The 23,077-nt window shown below is 35.2% G+C and overlaps 4 protein-coding genes across 6 annotated transcripts; 3 read left to right on the top strand and 1 right to left on the bottom strand.

The window, feature by feature from the left end:
• LOC109226297 lies at positions 108-1,364 on the top strand (the record flags this gene model as incomplete). Its single annotated transcript, XM_019391083.1, is given in 3 exon segments — positions 108-153; positions 283-742; positions 939-1,364. Coding segments are annotated over 2 exon segments (449 nt in total), but the record flags the coding sequence as incomplete, so codon positions are not given.
• On the bottom strand, positions 2,240-6,048 carry LOC109225416. 3 transcript variants are annotated; one of them, XM_019390063.1, is made up of 3 exons: positions 5,908-6,048; positions 2,605-3,305; positions 2,240-2,538 (listed from the first exon to the last, which is right to left on the bottom strand). In XM_019390063.1, the coding sequence occupies exon 2, from the start codon at positions 3,275-3,277 to the stop codon at positions 2,654-2,656; it is 624 nt and encodes a 207-aa protein (XP_019245608.1). In that variant the 5' UTR covers positions 3,278-3,305; positions 5,908-6,048; the 3' UTR covers positions 2,240-2,538; positions 2,605-2,653. The 3 variants fall into 3 exon arrangements, with proteins under 3 accessions (XP_019245608.1, XP_019245609.1, XP_019245607.1); XM_019390064.1 differs by having other exon boundaries at positions 2,605-3,280; XM_019390062.1 differs by having other exon boundaries at positions 2,605-3,258.
• Positions 7,120-8,042, top strand: LOC109226019. The gene is made up of 2 exons (XM_019390823.1): positions 7,120-7,456; positions 7,642-8,042. Exons 1-2 carry the CDS (start codon positions 7,120-7,122, stop codon positions 8,040-8,042), a joined length of 738 nt encoding a protein of 245 aa, XP_019246368.1.
• On the top strand, positions 13,772-19,864 carry LOC109225415. The gene is made up of 8 exons (XM_019390060.1): positions 13,772-14,032; positions 16,044-16,120; positions 16,567-16,608; positions 16,930-16,971; positions 17,097-17,180; positions 18,592-18,679; positions 19,351-19,448; positions 19,549-19,864. Exons 1-8 carry the CDS (start codon positions 13,855-13,857, stop codon positions 19,567-19,569), a joined length of 630 nt encoding a protein of 209 aa, XP_019245605.1. The 5' UTR covers positions 13,772-13,854; the 3' UTR covers positions 19,570-19,864.

The raw sequence follows: 23,077 nt of genomic DNA, 5'->3' as shown, positions 1-23,077 counted from the left end.
GGGGGGGGGGGGGGGGAGCATGTGCAGCTTTGTCTGTTTCTCTTTTTGCAGATGTGGCATATATCATTCTTGAGCCTAATATTTTCTTATATTTTGTGCTTAATAAGGTGTTGCAAAGTCAAGAGCAACCACTCTCAAGCAAAAAATAATCAGGTATGAGTCGTTACCTCTCTCTTTAGCTTCCTCTTTCCTATTTCTTTCCTCTAGTATATCCTTTCTTTTTCTTTTTCAGACTGAAATTTCAGTTTTTTCATGGACCCCCCTTTTAAACTTGTTTCTCAGAAAGGCTAAAATAGTTGGCAGAGGCAGTGGAACCACTTTATCTGCTGGGGATATCAGAACTAATGTAGTCGGCGGCAGCATTAGCTCTATGCCTCTGGCAAATAAGAATTTGGCGTCTCTACCAGCTTGCGATAAGGGATCTGCACTTCCTCCAAGTTCGCATATTCTCGTAAATGACAACATTGGGTCTAAACCACCGGGTAGTGGTTATGGATCTGTGCTTCCAAATTCAAGCATTGGTGATAAGTCTGGGGTTGGTGTCACTGGTTCTACCCCTCCGAATCCTAGTGTTGGAGGAATAATATTGGCTAATGGTACTGGCTCTATCCATGCATCAAATACTTATCAAGATACCACAGCTACATGTGCTTCGGATCCCAGCGCAAATTCTGGTTGTTGGTAAAAAAAAAAACATGGATGTTGTGGGAGTAGAAACTTTGCATTACTTGGCTCTTCTATGGTAATTATCTTTATCCCATCTTTTCTCTTTGCTCATTAAAATCTTACAGTAGTTGAGCATCTTTATATTCTACAATTATACTCTTCTTAGTTCTTGTCATAGCAAATTAGCATTAGAAGCACCCAGATTTATGCCAGTGCGAAAAACTTACAGTTAACATAGATCTGATTTTCGACGTTGATGTTGTGGCTTGCAGGTAATTGGGATTTAGTTATAGGTGACAATGCTTAGCAGCAGCTAAGGATGCTATCTTCAGCTCAACTTATTTGCTCCCTACTCATCGTCTTCAAGCGCTGTACATATTACATATCTCTATCAGTGGGTTAAAACCAGTGGAAGCAAGAACTCCACTGATTTATATCTTTGAGGCATTCTTTGGCCTTGTAATCCCCTTGTATATATCAGTCTTAGGAAGTTAGTGTAGGAATTCTGGAATTGTGAGGTGGTGCCAATTTCTTGGTGAAGCTCTCTCTCTTGTCCGAGTGAGGGGAAACGAAATTAGTGAACTGAAAGCAATATCGATCCATAAAATGTACAGATACCATATTTTTACAACATTAGGTCTTTTTTGTACTACTAAATCACCCTAAAGATATCGACGGGTATCCCTGTTAAAAAGTGAGATTTGTAAATTGTAATCTTAGAAATAAGATAAATTACTTGTTATAACGGAGGAATTTAATTTGATATTGTAAAATTAAACTCTTTTTTAACTTAAAAAAAATTGTATAATATCCCAATATCTCTTCCCTTAGTTCTTCAAATGACATATGGTTTTAAATAATTTACTGATCAAAGGCTGCAACATCGGCTGCTTGACATTAAGTCATACCATAGTTACCCCGAAGCAATCCTTTTCTAGTTGCGGGACTAAATGCTACAACCAATTGCTAGCTTCCAATAACCAGCTGGGAATAAGCTCAATTCTTCCACAACATAAGAGGCGGGCTTGCACAACTGAATAACGTAGGCGCACAAGAGTAATTCGTGCCACAACCATATGGTTGCACATGTTACACCAATTGTTTGATGCCGATATATAATAAATCTTGATAAATCAAGTTAAAAGATCACCCTTTGGTGACATAAGTTGGATGGAGTAGCAGTTCATTGCAGTGGAAAATATGCAATATAAATTGGAATTCTAGTGACCTTAGATGCAAGTTAAAGTAAGGTCACATGCAAAAGGAACTCCTGTTCGTTGAACTGCTCCTATATACTTCAAGAAAATATGATGTGTAAAATTGTACATATTGCAGCTACTTGTGTGGAAATGCTAAGTTTCTATAAGCAAGTTATATATCAGGGCCAATCCCTTGAGATTACAACAATAACAAACCCAGTGTAATCCCACAAGTAGAGTCTGGGGAGGATAATGTGTGCGCAGACCTTACCCCTACATGGGTAAGAGTATTGATTAATGGCATAAGCTGCTTATGGATTTAGGGTTCTTCTTATCATATTGAACTATGAAGCTGACAGTCAAACAACGATCCAGAGAATAAACTAAAAGCAATTTATTTTTGAAAAGGCAATTTACTAAAAGCAATTTACAAAGATAGATTCCTCAAGGTACAAAGACAATTAGAATAAATTGTAGATTCAAGCTTCTTTTTCCCTTCTCTTTCGAACACTATGATAATCTCTCTGTTTTAGAACAAAGATTCATCAAAGAATTGTTTCAGGTTCAAAGCTATATCAAGCGAAAGCCCTTTACTGTTAATTAACTTCTCCAGGACCAACATTATGATTGCCCGTCCTCCCGACCACTCGTCAAGTTTTGCTTCTCCTTCAATCTAAACTCCTCATAATTAATTTTCTGATAAAGACAGAATTTGATCAAGGGACATGATTTTGTTTACCTGCACTTCTTGTAGCTCATCGGCAGTTTGACTTGCCAACGAAAACTTTTCATCTTTGTCCCCTCGAGCAAGAGCTGGCGTCTGGCTTTGACAGCACATCATTAGAACAGGTCACAGATTGCTCATCTTTGTTAGATAAAGATACTTCATTCTTGGCTGGTTTAGATTCTATGGACTCAAACTGAGGCCACTTGAAGCTACTAGCTTTTTCTTTTGTCGACCTGAAAATATTTGAAATATAACCAGCATTCCTCTCACCGTCTTGTTCTGGACCTGTATTATGACCCCAAGTAGCAGGATTCCAAGAGATAGTTCTCCCTATCCGGAAACTTGAACTTGATCTACTTATAAATCCTCTTTTTGGCTGCTTCTTGGACATGACAGCTAGAGAATGTCTGAGATCTTTAATCATTTCATTAGCAATTGGAAAGCCAGACTCTTTCATTGACCTGACAATGATGATAGAATCTTCTGAATCCGCTGTGTGCAAAGTCACTTGACGAGATTTCTCCTCAACATTGTTATTGAGATTAATAAGGTTAGGCACTGCTTTTTGGGTATGCTGTTGAATGTAGATAAGCCCTGCCGCAGGCTCGTTTGCAATGAAATTTATCATGTCGGCCAAGGATTTGGTTATCTCTACAAAGCCATCCACTGTGGAAAATTCATGCATTTTCTTGAAGGCCAAATATTCATCATCACTAATGGTGTGAGAAAACAATTAGACAGGTATAAGTTGAACTTACAATAAACAAAGCTAATTAGTTTAAACACAGCATTCTCAGGAAAACATTGACACCAATTCATAAGCAACAAAAGCATAACAACCTTAGTTTAGACAACACATATAACAACCCTCATCACCATCAACAACAACAACCCAGTATAATCACACTAGTGGGGTCTGGCCGTCTGGGGAGGTTAGAATGTACGCAGACTTTACCCCTACCTGAAGAAGGTAGAGAGGATGTTTCTGGAAGACCCTCGGCTCAGGAAAGATAGAGAGAAAGGAGAACCCTCATCACCATCCTTCCTAACAATTGAACTAAGTACATTATGTACAAACTGGTGTTATGTGTAATATTTGACCAGATTCCTCAATATCAAATACTTCGTGATGCATGCTACTTTGACATAATCAGAAACTTAAGAAGAAGCACAGCCAGCCGGCAATTTTAGTTCAGTGGTTTAAAAGATTAATTTGAATGCTGAAGCCCATTACCCCAGAGGTATTTCACAATTCAAAAAATCCAGAAAACAACAACTTTAAAGATTAAAGGGTAAAAAGTAGGAAATGCTTCTCGATTTCATCGTATGCTTGTTTGAGATATCAAAGTAAAAACCAGTTACATTATAATCTTTCCTCGCAATCTTAGCTTATGTCACTGGATTTGCTATTTTTATGATTCTATCTGTCATTGAGATATTTGTATATATTGGTTCAAGTGTCATGCGTTTGTTCTACCACAAACCAGATAGGAGGCCGATATTTTTTGTCTAACCAGCAATAGGCAATAAATGTAACACATTAAAAGTAATATTTTTCTAGGCAGGAGAAGTAAATTTCTGTGAAGTTCTTTTTGAGCTGCATTTATGGACTCTATGACAAGTTAAATGATAATAAAAACTGTATTTATTTCAGAATCATTGCCACTGCTTGCTCAACCGGCATCTAAGGTCCACTGGATTCATTTCGAACAAATGAATATGGGAAACAAGTCTAATGCTTTTATTATCATATGTAAAATAAAGACAAACCTGATTTAGTTTATTCTTATGGATATTTTCCTTTTCTTAAGTTAACTTACTCAGAGGCTACACAGGATAATGCTATGGACTAGAGAACAGTTCTTGTTAGATGGGCAACCTAACGGATCTGCAACTGGGATGCGATTGCTTTTCTAATCATACCTATCAGGAATTTATTTTTTCAGAAAGTGACCCTTCATGTCGCCTTCTTGTTCCGAGCACCATTTAGAGCTCAACTACAACATCTCCAATAAAAAAAGGTTCTTTGACCATAGAAGAAAGAGAGTAAAGAAGTTCACTTTTTCACACTTTTTATTTGAATAATAAAAATCAATCAAGATGGCCCAAAGTGATAATATGGACTGTTTAAGGATTTAGCTAATGTTACCAAAAAAGGGCAGCCCGGTGCACACAGTATCCCGCGTTCACGCAAGGTCCGTGGAAGGGCCGCACCCCAAGGGGGTGTAATGCTTGGTAGCTAATGTTACCAAGCAACCACATAATCTGTACTCAATCCATTATCATTCATCTCTTAAGAAAATCATCAACATGAAATTGCAGCTTCTCATGATTCCTTATTTTGTGAACAATCTAGGAAACAAGAACTGGGCTCCATTTTACTAACTGGACTCAAATTTGTTTCGCAAGGTAGGAAAACGTCAATGGTCCCACATGATTTTCTTAAGAAAAATAAAAGATAGAAAAAGGAGACACAATCCATTGTCTCCTTTTCATTAAACATCTTACTCGAACATTGGTCATTTCCACTGATAGCCAACTTGAAGTTGATAGACAGTGTCACATGCCGGAAACCAAATACAGAGGTTTCCGGTTGTGGTGGGTGGGTAAGTACAGAGGCGGAGCTAGCCTATAGTGTACGAGTTCGGCCGAACCCAGTTACTTTTGCTTAAACATTATATTTATACTAGGAAATTTATTAAATATGTATAAATATTTAATTATGAACCCATTAACTAAGACGAGCTATGGGTTCTGTAGTAAATTCAGAGCCCATAAATTTCCTAGCTTCGCCTCTCGGTAAGTACCCCCAAAGATTCGAGCCCTAAGAGTGAAATCGCCTTTCGTAGGGAGTCCTTTACCTCCAAAATACACTTCACAATGCGAATCCAAATTAGTCGGCCCCAAACCGGGCAAAAAAAAAAAGATTTAAAGACAGTGAAGTGCACCTCCTAATACAATGCCACTATATTTTTTCTTTAAATTTCCTATACGTGTGCATAATCTTTTCTATAATACATGTTAAGTAAGCAAAAATTACTATAAATTGGAAATGAATGAGCAAAAACAACATTACATGCAAAGTCAATCAACCTCAAATTCCCCAAAATCCAAATATTCAAACACAGTTCAGTCAATAAATGTATTAACCAACCAAGATTCAAGAACCCAATTCTCAAAATCAAATCTTTAGCTAATTTTGCCTATAAAAATATATAATTTTAAAAATGCTAACACAATTAAATGTTTCCCTTTTCCTTACATCTGCATAGAGGTAGTACAGTATTATGAAAGAAGATGCCGTATTTGACTTACAGATCAAACTAGAAAAAAGAAGTATCAACATTTGTCTTCAGATTGTGAGCTGAATTGATGTTTTCTCCAGCTTATTTCTGTATTTCCCCATCATTTGTTTTATTATTTTATTTATCCTTTTCAAGTTTATAGAGAATCAGTATTTTGTCTATACCTTCAGGTAAGTGATAACCTTAACAAACACTATTAAAGCCAAATTACCTTTTTGGGCGTGGTTTGACTGTCCAAAGCTCATAAAATTTGATTTTTATTTATAGGCAATACTTGAACAAATGATAAAAACTGGTACTTTACCTCCGTTTCGATTTCTACGTCACGCTTTACTCATTAGTCCGTTTCAAAAATAATAATATATTCTTTTATTTAAATATAATTTTACTTTAAACTTTTTATTTTTTCAATTTTATTCTTAGCGAAAAGCTTTATGACCACATAAATATCATAGCCCATAAATAAAAAATTTATGCTTTAAGCTTGTAAAACCATAAGTTTCAAAAGTCTTATTATTTTATCTTAAATTTTATAATAAACCAAACTATATTACAGTAGTCCCTCGAATATACTCCTCAAATATTTTGGCCCGATAAGTTTGTCAAAAGTGAATATTTAACTCTCATATGTTATAAATATATTATATTATGGATGTTCATTTAGTATTCCGTTGTAAATAAGCTTCTTGAAGAAGCTTATCCATATGGGACTCCGCCGTAAATATGTTTATCTATTTAGTACTCTTTTGGAAATAAGCCTCCTGAAGAAGCTTATCACTTCGATACTCGGTTATGGATAAACATTACCCCCGGTAGAAGATTATCCATATCGGGTACAATAAGCTTATCCTTTCGATACTCCGTTATGGATAAACATTACTCCCGGTAGAAGATTATCCATATCTGGTACAATAAGCTTATCCTTTCGGTACTTCGTTGTGGATAAACATTACCCCCAGTTGAAGATTATCTATATCTGGTACAGTAGGAGCTTACACAACAACTTACAGTAGCAACTTGCTTTCTTCTATAAATAGAGGAGATTTCAGTTTATTATGTACATAAGTTTGAAGTTGAATAATATATCAGTTTCTCTCTATACTTGTCTTTAGTTTATTTACTTTATAATCGTTATTTTATAACATGTTATTAGCACGAGACTCTGCCATCTCGAGCAAATACTTTGAAAGTATCTGAGGTACGAACTTTCTTTTTCTAAATAATGTCAAATCTTTCTAAACTTGAATTTGTAGATCTGGATATATCGGGCAAAAGCTACATGTCTTGGGTGCTTGATGCTGAAATTCATCTTGATGCGATGGATCTGGCAAACACCATCAAGGATAAAAATCAGGCATCAAACCAAGACCGTGCCAAAGCAATAATATTCTTACGCCATCACCTTGATGAGGGCCTGAAAATGGAATATCTCAATATTAAAGATCCAGTCATACTGTGGAATAATTTGAAAGATAGATATGACCACCTGAAGATGGTCGTTCTTCCACAGGCACGTTATGATTGGACTCGTCTAAGGCTACAAGATTTTAAATCTATAAGTGAGTATAATTCTGCTATGTTTAGAATTATTTCCCATTTGAAATTATGTGGTGATAATATTACTGATCAAGATATGTTGGAGAAAACTTTCACCACTTTTCACGCCTCGAATATGCTCCTGCAGCAGCAATATCGAGAGATGGGATTTAAAATTATTCTGAACTTATCTCACATCTTCTTATAGCCGAGCAACATAATGGGCTAATAATGAAAAACCATGAAAGTCGACCTACTGGTTCTTGTCCATTCCCTAAAGTGAATGAGACGAACTTTCACCAAGCTAAACGTGGACGAGGTCGTGGCCCCAGTCGTGGTCATGACTGTGATCGGGGAAGAAACTCTAATCATGGTAATAATAATGCACCAAAGAACCCTCCTCACCACCAGCAGTGGAAAAGGAAGGAACAAAAGCATGAAGTGGTGCAAGCACCAAATGCAGAAAATGCATGCTATAGATGTGGAGGAAAATGGCACTGGTCACGTACCTGCCGTACGCCAAAGCACCTGGTTGAGCTTTATCAAGCCTCCCTGAAGAAGACAGAGGAAAATGCTGAAGCAAATTTTATTTCTGAAGATAATTTATAATTCATGCATTTGGATGTAGCTGATTACTTTGCACTCCCAGAAGGAGAAACAAGTCATGTAGTCGGTAGTGAATTTGTAGAAATATAAATATTTTAATTTTTGTTGTTTGTAATAGATAGTATGATTATGTAATTGTTGTACATAAATAAAAGTTATGCTTTGATAATGATGTTTACTATAATATATTTTATTTATGTCATTTTGAAGAATATGGATAATTCTCAAATTATGTTTGGATCGAAGACAAATCATGAAGATATTTGTGTTGTTGATAGTGGAACAACTCATGCCATATTCAAGGATCAGAAATACTTTTCTTATTTGCATAAGGAAAAAGCAAATGTTTCAACAATTTCTGGTAATATAAGTTTGATTGAAGGCTCTGGAAGAGCAATTATATTTCTCTCCAAGGGAACAAAACTTATTATAGACAATGCATTGTTCTCCTCCAAGTCCCAAAGAAACTTGTTGAGTTTTAGAGATATCCGCCGAAATTGGTACATGTTGAGACAATAGATGAAATGAACATGGAATATCTTTGTATAACAAAGAATATTGCTGGCCAGAAATGCATTGTAGAAAAGTTACCAACTTTGTCTTCTGGCTTATACTATTCAAAAATTAGTACAATTGAAGCACACTCTATCGTAAACCAGAAGTTTACGGATTCAAATACTTTTGTGCTTTGGCATGGCCGTTTGGGCCATCCTGGATCAATAATGATGAGACGAATTACTGAAAATTTGAGTGGGCATCCATTAAAGAACCTGAAGATTCTTACAAATGACGACTTTGATGCTTGTTATCAAGGCAAAATGATCACTAGACCATCACCAATGAAGGTTGGCAATGAATCCCCTGCCTTTTTAGAGCATATACATGGGAATATATGTGGACCTTTTCACCCACCAAGTGGGTTATTTAGATATTTTATGGTCCTAATAGATGCATCTTCAAGATGGTCTCATGTGTGCCTACTATCATCTCGCAACCTGGCGTTTGCAAAGCTATTAGCCCAAATAATTCGATTAAGGGCACAATTCTCAGATTATCCTATAAAGGCTATTCGCCTTGATAATGCTGGAGAATTCTCATCTCAAGCTTTTGATGATTATTGTCTATCAGTTGGGATAAAAGTTGAACATCCTGTAGCTTATGTTCATACTCAAAATGGCCTTGCAGAGTCATTTATCAAACGCCTGCAATTGATATCAAGACCACTACTTATGAAAACAAAATTGCCCACTACTGTTTGGTGCCATGCTATCTTGCATGCAGCATCACTTATCCGTCTCAGACCGACACATTATAATAAATATTCTCCGCCATAATTAGTTTTTGGTCATGAACCAAATATTGCCCATCTACGAATTTTTGGATGTGCTGTATATGTGCCATTAGCACCACCACAGCGCAGTAAGATGGGACCACCGAGAAGGATAGGAATATATGTTGGGTTTGAATCACCCTCTATTATTCGCTATCTTGAACCATTGACAAGAGATTTATTTACTGCTCAATTTGCAGATTGTCGGTTTGATGAAACAATTTTCCCACAATTAGGGGGAGAGAAAAAGGAAACCAAAAGAGAAATTGTGTGGAAAATTTCATCATTATCTCACTTTGATCCACGTACCCCCTATATGTAATCAGGAGGTCCAGAAGATCATCCATTTATAGAATATAACAAATCAAATGACAAATGCATTTGCTGATTTGAAAAGGATAACTAAGTCACATATTCCTGCAGAGAATGTACCTATCCGAATTGATGTCCCAGTAGGACCATCTACTAGCATGAGAGCTAGTGAACCTAAAGCATGCCTGAAGCGTGGTAGGCCTTTGGGTTCTAAGGATCAAATCCTCGATAAAGAAAATCGACAAATGATCAAAATGATACTATGAAGGGATTTCCTGAAGAGACTCAAGATCTGATGAGTTCTGAGATTCCTAAAGAAATCAATGAACCTGAAGCTCAAGCGAGTAAGGAACTTTTAGTAAGTTCTACTATAGATGGGACTAATTTAAATCGATCTGAAATAGTGGTGGATACTATTTTTGTATATAATGTTGCAGTTTATGCAAGATAGTGAGGATCTTGAACCCCGATCTGTCGAAGAATATCGACAAAGATCGGATTGGCCAAAATGGCAAGAGGCAATTCAATCGGAATTGAAGTCACTTGCTAAAAGAGAGGTCTTTGGACCAGTAGTCCAAACACCTGCCGGTATAAAGCCAGTTGGTCATAAGTAGGTTCTTGTGCGAAAAAGGAATGATAAAAATGAAGTTGAAAGATACAAGGCTCGCCTTGTCGCACAAGGATTCTCACAACGACCTGGAGTCGATTATGAAGAAACATATTCACCTGTTATGGATGCCGTAACATTTCGATATCTCATCAGTTTTGCCTTACGTGAAAGGCTTGAAATACATCTAATGGATGTGGTTACACCTTATCTGTACGAATCACTTGATAATGAAATTTACATGAAAATCCCTGAAGGATTTAAAATGCATGAAGCATATCCAAAATCTCGGAAAATGTACTCAATCAGATTACAAAGATTTTTGTACGGTCTAAAGCAATCTGGGCGCATGTGGTATAATCGCCTCAGTGAATATTTGATGAAAGAAGGTTATATAAATGATGTTATTTGTCCATGTATTTTTATAAAGAAAATGGCTTAAGAATTTGTTATACTTGCTGTTTATGTTGATGACATAAATCTTGTTGGAACTCCCGAAGAGCTCCAGAAGGCAATTGAATATCTTAAGAAAGAATTTGAGATGAAAGATCTTGGAAAGACAAAACTTTGTCTTGGTCTGCAAATTGAACATTTAGCAGACGAGATCTTTATCCATCAATCGGCCTATACAGAAAGGGTCTTAAAACGCTTTTACATGGACAAAGCGCACCCATTGAGTACACCAATGGTTGTTCGATCACTTGAAATGAATAAGGATTTGTTCCGACCTCCAGAAGAGGATGAGGAACTCCTTGGTCCCGAAATACCCTATCTCAGTGCAATTGGTGCACTAATGTATCTTGCTAATGCTACAAGGCATGACATAGTATTTTCTGTTAATTTACTAGCAAGATATAGTTCTTCTCCTACACAGAGACATTGGAACAGGATTAAGCATATTGCGATATTTAAAGGGAACTCTTGATATGAGTTTGTTTTATGCTAACAAAGATAGTGCAGATCTTGTTGGTTATGCAGATGCATGTTATTTATCTGATCCCCATAAAGCTCGATCTCAAACCGGGTACATATTTACATATGGAGGTACTGTCACATCATGACGCTCCACAAAGCAATCTATTGTTGCTACTTCTTCAAATCATGTTGAGATAATAGCTATTCATGAAGCAAGTAGGGAATGCGTATGGTTGAGATCAATAACTCATTTTATTCAAGAAAGATGTGGTTTGGAATGTGAGAAAAGACCCACAATTTTATACGAAGACAATGCTGCATGCATAGCCCAATTGAAGGGGAGATTTATAAAAGAAGATAGAACGAAACATATTTCAAAATTATTCTACACACACGATCTTCAGAAAAATGGTGACATTGATGTGCAACAAATCCGTTCAAGTGACAATTCGGCAGATTTATTCACCAAATCTTTGCCAACTTCAACTTTTGAGAAGATGGTATACAAGATTGGAATACGGAAACTCAAATATTTGAAACAAGGTTTTCATCAGGGGGAGTAAAATACGCGATGCACTCTTTTTTCCTTACTAAGGTTTTCCCCCACAAGGTTTTCCTTATAAGGTTTTTAATGAGGCACCTAGCAATGCGTATTGCTAAATATATGTACTCTTTTTCCTTCACTAGAATTTTTACCCACGGGATTTTCCCTAGTAAGGTTTTAATGAGGCACATTATCTTTTAATGAACATCCAAGGGGGAGTGTTATAAATATATTATATTATGGATATTCATTTAGTACTCTTGTTGTAAATAAGCTTCCTGAAGAAGTTTATCCATATGGGACTCCGCCGTAAATATGTATATCTATTTAGTACTCTATTGGAAATAAGCCTCCTGAAGAAGCTTATCACTTCGATACTCGGCTATGGATAAATATTACCCCCGGTAGAAGATTATCCATACCGGGTACAATAAGCTTATCCTTTCGATACTCCGTTATGGATAAACATTACTCTTGATAGAAGATTATCCATACCTGGTACAATAAGCTTATCCTTTCGGTACTTCGTTATGGATAAACATTACCCCCAATTGAAGATTATCTATATCTGGTACAATAGCAGCTTACAGTAGCATCTTGCTTTCTTCCATAAATAGAGGAGATTTCAGTTTATTATGCACATACGTTTCAAGTTAAATAATATATCAGTTTCTCTCTATACTTGTCTTCAGTTTATTTACTTTATAGTCGTTATTTTATAGCATCATCCAAATATTTAACAAACTCTAGCCTTATATTTAATAGAAACTGTGAGAAAAAAAAATATTTAACCGTAAAAGTCAGAAAAGTCAAGTGAATTTTGAGAAACTGCAACACGGAAAACTAACATAAGAAATTCACAAAAATAGCAGAAATTACATCTTAAAAAATAAACTAAAAAACAGAAATAGATAAAAAGAAGAATAGCAGAAACTGCAAAAATTTACACCTCTAAATTTGAATTTTTGTTATTCTTACTTTTTCCATAATTGTCGATGAATCTAATAAAGTTTTTTTTAAATATATGAAGAAGATCAAAAGTACTCACGTTTGGCGAACTTAATAGACCATAACTGGTCTAGGAGTATATTTAAGGACTATTTCAAACATACTCTAAAATATAAGGGACTACTTTTATTATTTTCTCATTAATACTTCCTAAAAATAATTTGTCTAACTTATATGCCACTTATAGGCAATACTTCCTAAAATATAAATGTTTAAATATTGATAAATATGTAGAAAATACTTCTCAAAATAATATTTATGGTAGAAGTAGAAAATACAAATTGATACTCTCTCCGGTTCACAATAAGTGGCCAATTTACTTTTAACACGCCCATTAAGAAAATACTAAATTCTACACAAAAATACCTACTATGACTAAACTACCCCTAATTAAACATTTAATGTGAGGAGTAAGAAAACTTTTTAGGGATATGTACATAGGGGTTATTTTGTAAAAACAAATTGAATTTTTCTTGATTACATAACTGGACACTTATTTTGAACCAAAATAAAAAAGTAAATTGGACACTTATTGTGAACCGGAGGGAGTAATGTTTAACTTCTATTTTAGAAATAAATTCTTAGAAAATGAGAAGAGTAAGCCAAAAAAGAAAAAAAAAAGGATTAAATAAAATGGTTAGTCAAAAAAGCCATTATACTATGTTGAGCCAAAAAAACAAACAATTTATTTGAAATTGTAAATTGGAATTTTCACTATAAAGAGAAAAAGAGATTTTACAATTTTGATCAATAAGGGTTGTGGTAGAATGATAAGTACTCTTTCATTCTTCACCAGAGGTTTCGGGTTCGAGCCCTGAATATGGAGTTGCCTTTATTAGGAAACACTTTGCCTCCAATTAGGATATTTCCGGCGCTAATCCATATTTAGTCGGGCTCCAACGAAGATATCAGACGCCGGGTGGGAAACAGAAAAAAGATTTTACAATTGTGTGTGACACAAAACTTAAAAAGAACAGTCATAAAATTAAAAAAAATAAAAAGAGAACAGCAAACAGATAACGCTCTTAACGGTAAACAGCACTACTACTTAGCTGTAAATAAATAGATAGAGAAATATAGAGGGCAGAAGAGATAAGTGATGGCATCTTCTTCAATCAGCTTAACCTATGGAAACTTCTTCTGTAGATTGAACTGTAATAAGCGACCAATTATATCAAATTATATCAAGAATTCACATATAACAGGTTTTTTCTCCGACCAAAATGGCCACCATTTGAGGCTTAAGCAACACTTTCCCATAGCAGCAGCTTCTGATGGTAAGTCTACTTTTATGTTGTCTTTCTCCTTCTTCATTTTTGCATCTAAATTCTTGTTCTCTTGTTCATATGAAAGTTACCACTTTTGTTTTCCCACTTGAGAGATTGAGTTTGTATTTTGGTTAAAGAATTGATATTTATTTGGTTTTTTATTTTTAAGAGTGCAAGATTGTGGCTTCATAAGATAAAGAATGATGGGGTTAGGATTAGGAGGGTCAGAAAATCTCATTTTTGGTCTCAATTTGGACATGGCTTCAACACCTTTTGGAGATAAATTTTCTTATTTGGAAACTACATAAAACGTACAACTAATAAATGGAACTTGGGTCTAACTCAACCCCGAAAGCTAGCTCGAGCATTGTCCAAGCGATATTAAAGAGATCATCCATCCCTTAAAGCACAGATGTGGGACTCTTCACACCCCCTGCACGCCCAGGGCTGGACATCTGGTGTGTGGACAATTAATATGGGCGCCCAACATCGGAAAACAAGAATTGGGATGTTAAATGGACCTTGGGTATAACTCAACCCCACAAGCTAGCTCATGAGATGTGCCCAAGCCATATTAAGGAGACCACCCATCCCTTAAAGCACCGACGTGGTACTCTTCAACTACATATTATAGGAAACATTTGAAACAATTATAGTAAAGGAAAAAGCTTGATTCCCTAAATAGTATATATATATATATATATATATATATATATATATATATATATAGTGTCATGTAAAATAGGATAGCGGAGTAAAATGTTTTGAAATCTAATAGTGTCTAGCAATTTAAACTAATCTGTTTATGTTATCTTTATATGCTATTTCTTTAACTAGCTGTTCCACACTATACAAAGTTCCACTTTTACCTTTAATTATCTCCAACTACCTTCAATAATGTGCTCAAACTTCTTGTTTAATGCGGCCATAGAGGCGGAGGCAGGATTGAAGCTTACAAGTTCAAGATTCTGGTTTTTTAAAGTTATTTGGTTCTAAATTAATAATTTGTACATATGCAATAGACAAATGCAGGATTTGGATCAAAACTACTGTGTCGGCCTAACCCGTAACCTAAACTCTAGCTCCGTCCTTGGCTGCTGTTAGTGATCTGTAAAAGAAGCAATTCAGACTTACCAATAGTCCATGATCAACTCCTTTTATTAGAAGTACAAACGGTTTCAAATTGCTACTGATACGACATACTAGATTTAATTGTTTTTAATGAAGATTTTGTTCACATGTTTAATGTAACATCTGAAACATCCTAGTTTAGGTGTAGTAAATGCCAAGTGTGAAATACTAGATAGTCGTTATGATTACAATGGTAATAGAGTTGACGACTTTCACATTATATCAGGAAGTGAAGTTCCGCTTGATTTCCATATGATTGGTATATTACAATAGGAGGCCTGATGTTCGAGAATATAGGATTGTGACATTAAAGGTAGGGGTAGAACCAGCATTCTAGTTAAAAAAAGATCTTTTTATTCCAAATGGTTCTCTTATTTTTGCTTCCGGAGAGTCAACCAAACAATTTTTACTTACCTTTTCACACAATCCAGTCATTTGGAAAAAGGGAAGAACAACAACATGTACTTTTCTTAGAGTTTCAAAATGTATACTTTTTTTAAAGAACGTTTCATATAATTCTGATTTAACTCCAGCTGATAATTGGCACCTCGATACAGAGAATAGGTTTATCAGTATGAGAGGAATTTTATATCTAATACCACCTCTTGTTAGAGTTGCGATTTGATGCAAAACTTATAATTAAATGTGCAAAAGCTAGAGAGATCTACACATTATATCCTGAATTTATGGTTAAATAGAATTAGCTATGACAATCCATGTATTCAAATGTGTTTCTATCTTTCTTCATGTTGTTTCCTATCATTAACTTCGTAGATGGGGTTTTGAAGCCACTGTTTATTTGAGTCACTTTTGCCTATTGGGCATCTGTTTTGTTGTTCATGCAATTTCTGTTCACCATTTCGTTCTAACGCAATGCCCTCTTTTTCAGGTCTTCCCTCTGAGATCACTGATGAAGATTCTAAGTTTGTTTCTGTAAATCCTGAGTATCCAAAATACGGTCCACCTGTAAGTTCTGGTTAGTTATCTTACAGTAGCATTTCTATGTGTATTTTATCATTTTGTTATTGACACAAACATGGACATAGAAGAGACAATGTGTATAATATTTTCATTTTGAAATGTTGAAATCAGCTTTCAGAATTCAAATTTCACAGCATTCCTGATCCATATTCTGAAATTTTTGAGTTTTCTGTGTCTTCTAAGATGTATTAAAATTTATTTTTGATCTAGTTGAAAAGTTACGTCAAAGGGAAGGATATTTTGCTTTAATGATTGTATACAATGTTGTATAAGAGTCAATACTTGATGCCGATTTTTGGATGGCCTTCAAATATTATCCTTTCAAGCTAAAACATTTCTAGAAAGATTAGAACATATTTGGTGATTTTCTGGTATTACTTTGCTCATTTTTTAATGTTAAATCAACACCTCGTGGATGACCAATTACACAGGCTTTGTTGTTGCTGGGATTTGAAGTGGACGAGGCAGCAAAGGTAATTTCAATTCTTATAAACTTTAACACGTGGACGACTGTATATTCATATAGTGTCTGTATTATTTTTCATTTGATATCCCTTTCTGACGAGGAGAATGAACTACATTTTCTTTTTCATATGCTGAAGAATTTATTTGCTCACTCTTCCCAACTGCTTTTTCCTTCTAGATCTTCCTTAGATTCCCTCTTAACGCTAGTAACTTTGGGGTCAGTGCAGCATGCTTGTTAGAAAAAAAACTCAGAACATAGTAATTAGAAATCACGTCATAGATATTCCTTAGCATCCCTAACTGATCCTGATACGCTTATCTTGTCACAGATACAGCAACTTCTGAAGGAGATGGATGGTGAATTCCTCCAGGTAAACTTCACTGGACATCTCATTGCTCTTAATGCATTTCTTTTTGTTTAACTGGAAAATTCATGTAGATGATGGTATTGTGCATTTCAATTCGAAGTTACATTTAATAAACACATATGCTGCAGGTCATTTTTTGTACTGAAGACATGATTTCTCGCTCACTTTGGGAAGCAATGAATACAAAACAGCCCAATTTGGATGCTTCAAAGGTCAGATAACTGAATTCTTTCACACATCTTTGTGCTTCTGCACTCACAAGGCTGTTGAGATATGAAATTATCTTCTTATATGTAGTACTATATATAATGGCACATACGATTGCATGCACCCACCGTTGACATGATCATAGATGAATATCACTAGTGTTTGGCTGTGCTGTGAGCTTGAGTTTTTCGAGAAACAAACATTTTTCAGTATGTAGAAGAAAAAATTAGTAAACTGAAGAGCCCCCAGGGATTCGGTTCAACAGCAAAGGTAGCAAAGCGCATGATGTATGGTAAGCACATGTCACGAGTTCGAGTCCTGGCTGGTGAACCAATCATAGTATTTAAGTGGAGACAGGTACAAGACGGGTCTATTATACACTGAGTTTCGAAACTTGCAAACAGCGGATTTCTCGGTTACCAAGAATAATAGTAAACAGAAGATACAGCTTGCTAACATTATGATTCGAAACCTAAGCCCTAATTTTGTTCAGCAGAACATGTGAATATGCTGCTTAATTTTTGTTACTTTTTAAAGTTAAAAAAGCATATTACCGCCTCCTTGGTCTGTGGAAATAGGCTAGAGCCTCTTATGAGTATATATCAGCATTTTTCCTTCCTGACCCTAGGTCTGAAGGAATGCGTGTTCTGGCTCGTTTTTCTTCACTAACTCATGTAAGCGTCCCAAATAGTACAATAAAATCCCTATGTATTAAAGTACAATAACTTAGTTTTACATGCTCAGTCTAGGAGCAACAGCACCTTAAGTTTTCCTTTAACAGTCAAACCTCTCTATAACAGCCTCGTTTGTTTCGAATATTTTTGGATGTTATAGCGAAGTGCTGTTATAGAGAATATATATTATAACATAACATGAAAATTAGTTCCAGAAAAGCTTGGTTTTTATAGTGAAGTGTTGTTATATAGGGATGTTGTTATAGAGATGTCTGATTGTATATGTTATTTATTAAACATTTAACTTGTGTAGTATATAAAAAATAGTTTTATGATTGCTTAAAATCTTGGAGATTTTGTAAATAATATCGAGATATTGTAGTCTAGCAATTCAGTTAATCCAACAAGCAGTGTTTCAAACTGAAAGATTACTGACCTTAATACTGATCATTGCACTAGGTTACCATTGGATTTGTATGTCAGTAGAAAACGTCGAGACCCCTCTGTTTAAGAACCACAGACTATTGAGTATCAAAATGAAGCAGCTCCAAATGGAGCGACATAGGATATTGAGTATTCATATAGCCGGCCCCAACTATCATGTAATTGTCGTGCTGTTGTTGTTTTAGTATATGCTTATCCGTGCCTTCTCCTGAGTTAATAAACTGTCATAAGAAACGGAAATTGCATGTCTAAGCAACAGACTCATCGTTACTCTAATGAGGAGGTATCATTTATGCAGATCGCTAAACAGCTTCCACGAATTTGCTTCCTGTCTGGCCTTACGGGAGAGGAGATGATGATGTTTATTGACGCATTCGAAGAAAGTGGTAAATAGTTTCTTTCTGCATTCACAGCCGAGATCTTAAAATTGACAAAAAAAACTCGTTTAAAAACAAAGGAAACTTCTGCCCGCAGGAAAGAACTCTGCGCCAGTTGTCTTAAAAATGTGTGAAAAGGAAAATCAAGTATTTCTAAACAATTTACGGCCTCAATACAGCATTATCTTGAAATCTAGGTGGAGTATCAGATTATCGTAAAAAATTTATTACGAAAACACGAGTGGAAGGATCTCTCTTGGTTGCTACTTGAACGCACAACATGCTAATCTGCAAAGGCATAACGTTTTACACTACATCTTGCAAATTTAGATCTTTTGATATATGGTAATCTTCTTGCCGTAGCAATGACAGTTACAGGCTTACAGCATTCAACTGATACAATATAAGATCGACTTTTCATCATATATTTATGAACTTCTTTTTAAGTTTAATGTCGCCTCTGAAATGATCTTGTACATGCTCAGAGGCAAATCTAGGTTTTAAACTTAAGGGGTTCAACTTTTTGACGTTCTTTAGCACTAAACTCGTTGTACTTTTGGAATTATGGGTTCGGAATTTAATATGTATTGAAAATTTAGTGGTTTTCACATATATAGATATGTGTTGTGTCGAAAATAATAGCTCCATTGGCCTCTGGTCATACTCCTGATTCCGCACAGGGCTTGAAGATCCCGTATTTGCTGCTCTAGTTGAAAACAGCGCGGACAAGCCATTACAAGAGTTAATTGATGAGATTATGGGAGATCATGAACTACTTGTAAGCTTAATACATTTCCTTTTGTTATATGAAGCACTTATATTAAGCAAAATATCAACAGGTTCTTCCTCATGGCTGATATTATCTTTTCTCATTGCAGTCTGCAAGAAATTCGAGCTAGACGACAGGTCTGGCAGCTGAGGGAAAAAGTTCTACAAATTTGGTTTTATCTTTAGTCTGTAGACGATTTTGATTTTACTTAAGTTGTTGAAGTTAACTTTCATTAAGGGCAATTCAGGCTTAAGTTAGTATGGTTTTTCATTTAAAACCCATATTAAGTTTCGCGAGAAGTTATGTTATGTGAGATAGAATGTCTTATAAGAATCATGTGTTTAGAGATACGTGGTAAAAGTATTGTAAAGACAAAAATGCCTGCAAAGTAAGTAAACCATTCGTAACAATTCCTTCATTATTAATTATGCACAATAATTTCTACTTATTAATCACCATATAATGATCCCTTCATTCTTATTCATTACACAAACAATCTCTCTTTATTATAATCCCGCATAACTAACATCTTAACCAAACCAATCCTTAGTACTTCAATTTGAGGACATCCAATAAAATTGAACAAATTCAAGGGGCATATTGGACACCAGGATTTGGAGATGCATACACAAGAAATTCCTCATCCTTCTCCAATTTAAGCATTTCCTCATTGTTTCTAAGGATCCACGCCTATTCTTTATCACCAAAGGATGTGGTGCAGTGGATCGGGTTCGAGCCCTGAGTATGGAAAAATCCTTGGTAGGGAGCGCTTCCCCCCGAATGGGGCCCTACGCGGCGCGAATCCGGATATAGTCGGGCTCCAATGCAGGTACCGGACACCGGGTGGGAAACCAAAAAAAAAAGTTTCCACGCCTCAACTCATTCACTCTATCCATTTTCCACGAGAGTTAGCTGATAGAGTTGTCAATGTAGGCTGGCCTAGCAAAGCCTAGCCCAGCCCACACAAGCCTAGCCCAACGAAACATAATTGTGAGGCTATATGGGTACTTATCCAATATGTTTCTTCCACACTACGTTCAAAAAGGCGTTATCCAACTGATTAAACTAAAAATAGTCGATATACACAAATATATATATGTATAACTATGTATATCAGCTAGAAAAAATAAAATGTGAATCCGGCCAACTATTTGTGTTTTATCCCTTTTAAGAGTTGGTAGGGGCGCATGAATATGTGTCTTGTTACTGCATTGTGAAGTAGGTTTGACCATTTGGACCGACGTTAAGCAGATTTTTCTTGCAACAGTACAATGGAGATTACCAATCTAAGCCATAACCTATGACTATCTATTGCACTTACAAAATGCAGAGAGGATTTGGCCAAAACCTCTACAATAATTCACTAAGTGAGAAAATATGGTAATAGTTAAACTTTATATACGTTGTCTAGGTGTACAAGTAGAGAATTTCAAATAACGTCTTCTGGGGATCTGAAAGGCCTCCACTTTCAACAAGCTAATAGCCCGTTTGGCCAAGCTTCTAAAATCAGCTTATTTTGAAAAGTGTTTTTTTCAAAAGTACTTTTTAAAAAAGTGCTTTTGGTGAGAAGTAGTTTGTGTTTGGCTAATTAATTTGAAAAACACTTTTGAGCAGTAATTAGTGTTTGACCAAGCTTTTGAAAACTGCTTCTAAGTGTATTTTTCTCAAAAGTGCTTCTCAGAAAAGTGGTTTTGGAGAGAAGCTACTTTTTTCTGCTTCTCCAAAACTACTTTTGTTTCTCCTCAAAAGCACTTCTTTTCCTTCCAAAAGCTTGGCCAAACACCTCAATTTTTTGCCAAAAGTGCTTTTGGCCAAAAAAAGCACTTTTGGCCCAAAAATAAGCTTGGCCAAACAGGCTATAAGTGTCCTTGGAGTTTTCCAAGATAATAGGTAATGGTTAATATGCTACTTCATTCGGTCCACAATAAGTGACCAATTTACTTTGTGAACATCCATTAAAGAAATACTAAATTCTAGACAAAAATAGTTGGTGTGATCAAATTACCCTTAATTAAATGTCGTAGCATAGTTATAGTAACATTTACTTCTTTTCTCAAATATGAGGAGTAAATGACTTTTTAGGGATACGTACATAAGGGTAATTTTGAAAAAACAAATTGAATTTTTTCTTGATTATATAAATAAACACTTATTTTAAACCAAAATAAAAAAAAACAAATTGGTCACTTATTGTTAGGGAGTATCATTCTTGTGGAATTATGTCCCTATTTGTATTAATTGGACTAAAAAGTAGATCCACCAGATCGATGGATACTGGCCCATTCCTTTTGGATAAGGATATGTTAGAACTAATCAATTACACCTTTTTTTAGTGCTAGGCCTAAAGCTAGCTGTCTGTATAGTGAAGAAGCACTAGTAGAGATTGAAATTTGCATTGTCCGAGTGCTAGGAAGACTTTTGTAATGAAATATGAATAATCAGTAGCTATAGCATTGTCTGGAAATTCCCACGTTTAATTAATGTTTATAGAAAAGTTAGTAAATCCTAACAAGTCTTCACGCGGGAGATATTTCCTTTACTTTTTCCATTATTTCGTGGATACATATATAGTAGTAATAGTTTTCTTAAAGTTAATTCATACTAATTAACTGTATACCTTCTTCTTTTTCATTTATGATTTTTTTCCCTGTCGAAAACAGTTAAATCGATGGAATTAAATCTAGGTTTATGAAAATTTCTTGTGGTTCTCTCGACGAAAGCATACACACATCGATATATAGGGGAACCCAAAGAAGAACTAGAAAAACAAATATGTCACAGGCAGAAGGAGAAGAGGGTCTTCCCCTTTCAAGTGGTGATTAAAGAACGTTATATATAATTGCACCAAATCGAAAAGTTAAATCAACGAAAAATGCGATTAATCTTGAAAGCGTACATCAAAAAAAATTATTGTTAGATGACTAAAATAACTATCATGTGTTACTAAAAAAATTCTCCCACAAGAATATTTTAATGGATCATATATTTGTCAGTTTTTTCAATTTTTACTAAACATATTCACTTATCAAACTTTATTTATAGCTTTAACCAAGTAAGATTGAAATAATATTCATCTAAAAAAACTCTAAAAAATCTGGAAAAATCGACAAAATCGAACCAATCCAAACCGAAATAGTTGTTTTAGTTTGGCTTTGATAAAAAGCGAATCAACCCGGTTAGAGCCGTCAAAATGGGCTTGGCCCGTGAAGCCAGCCCAACCCAACCCGCTACTTGGGTAGGGCTGGGTTGGGATTTTTTTAGCCGATTTAGAATCGAGGCTTATAAGCCCGGCCCAAGTCAGCCCGCTGACTCTTGAGGCTTGATCGAGGCTGGGCTTGGACCGGCCCGTGGGTCAAAATTATATTCAAATTTAAATATTTAAAAAAATAAAAAAATAAAAAAATGTATTAACTATAATCCCCATTTTTCAACCTTAGATTGCTCATTTACCCTTTCATGTCAACTAGAATTTATATTTTAGATATGCATGTAGTATGACAAGATTAATTTTTCTTTTGCTTAATTAACAACGAACTAGGAAAGTTTTAAGTGGCCAATAATATTTTTTTCAAAAGAAAATATTATTTTAAGTGACAATGATCAGTTTGGTTACTTTAATATATTATTAATTATTAAAT

This window comes from Nicotiana attenuata, chromosome 5 (genome assembly GCF_001879085.1).
Source record: "Nicotiana attenuata strain UT chromosome 5, NIATTr2, whole genome shotgun sequence".
In the NCBI taxonomy this organism is placed as follows: domain Eukaryota; kingdom Viridiplantae; phylum Streptophyta; class Magnoliopsida; order Solanales; family Solanaceae; genus Nicotiana; species Nicotiana attenuata.
The sequence above is the reverse complement of the archived record's forward strand: the minus strand, read 5'-3'. Positions and strand labels throughout refer to the sequence as shown.

What these genes read in the sequence shown, in the direction of transcription:
- LOC109226019 (XM_019390823.1), top strand. Translation starts at nt 7,120, where the DNA reads ATGTCAAATCTTTCTAAACTTGAATTTGTAGATCTGGATATATCGGGC. An exon ending in ACAAGATTTTAAATCTATAA is followed by an intron (nt 7,457 to 7,641) that starts GTGAGTATAATT and finishes ATCTTCTTATAG; the next exon opens with CCGAGCAACATAATGGGCTA.
- LOC109225415 (XM_019390060.1), top strand. Translation starts at nt 13,855, where the DNA reads ATGGCATCTTCTTCAATCAGCTTAACCTATGGAAACTTCTTCTGTAGA. An exon ending in CCAATTTGGATGCTTCAAAG is followed by an intron (nt 17,181 to 18,591) that starts GTCAGATAACTG and finishes TCATTTATGCAG; the next exon opens with ATCGCTAAACAGCTTCCACG. An exon ending in TGACGCATTCGAAGAAAGTG is followed by an intron (nt 18,680 to 19,350) that starts GTAAATAGTTTC and finishes GATTCCGCACAG; the next exon opens with GGCTTGAAGATCCCGTATTT.
- LOC109225416 (XM_019390062.1), bottom strand. Translation starts at nt 5,938, where the DNA reads ATGTTGATACTTCTTTTTTCTAGTTTGATCT. An exon ending in TCTTTTTTCTAGTTTGATCT is followed by an intron (nt 3,259 to 5,907) that starts GTAAGTCAAATA and finishes AATTTTCCACAG; the next exon opens with TGGATGGCTTTGTAGAGATA.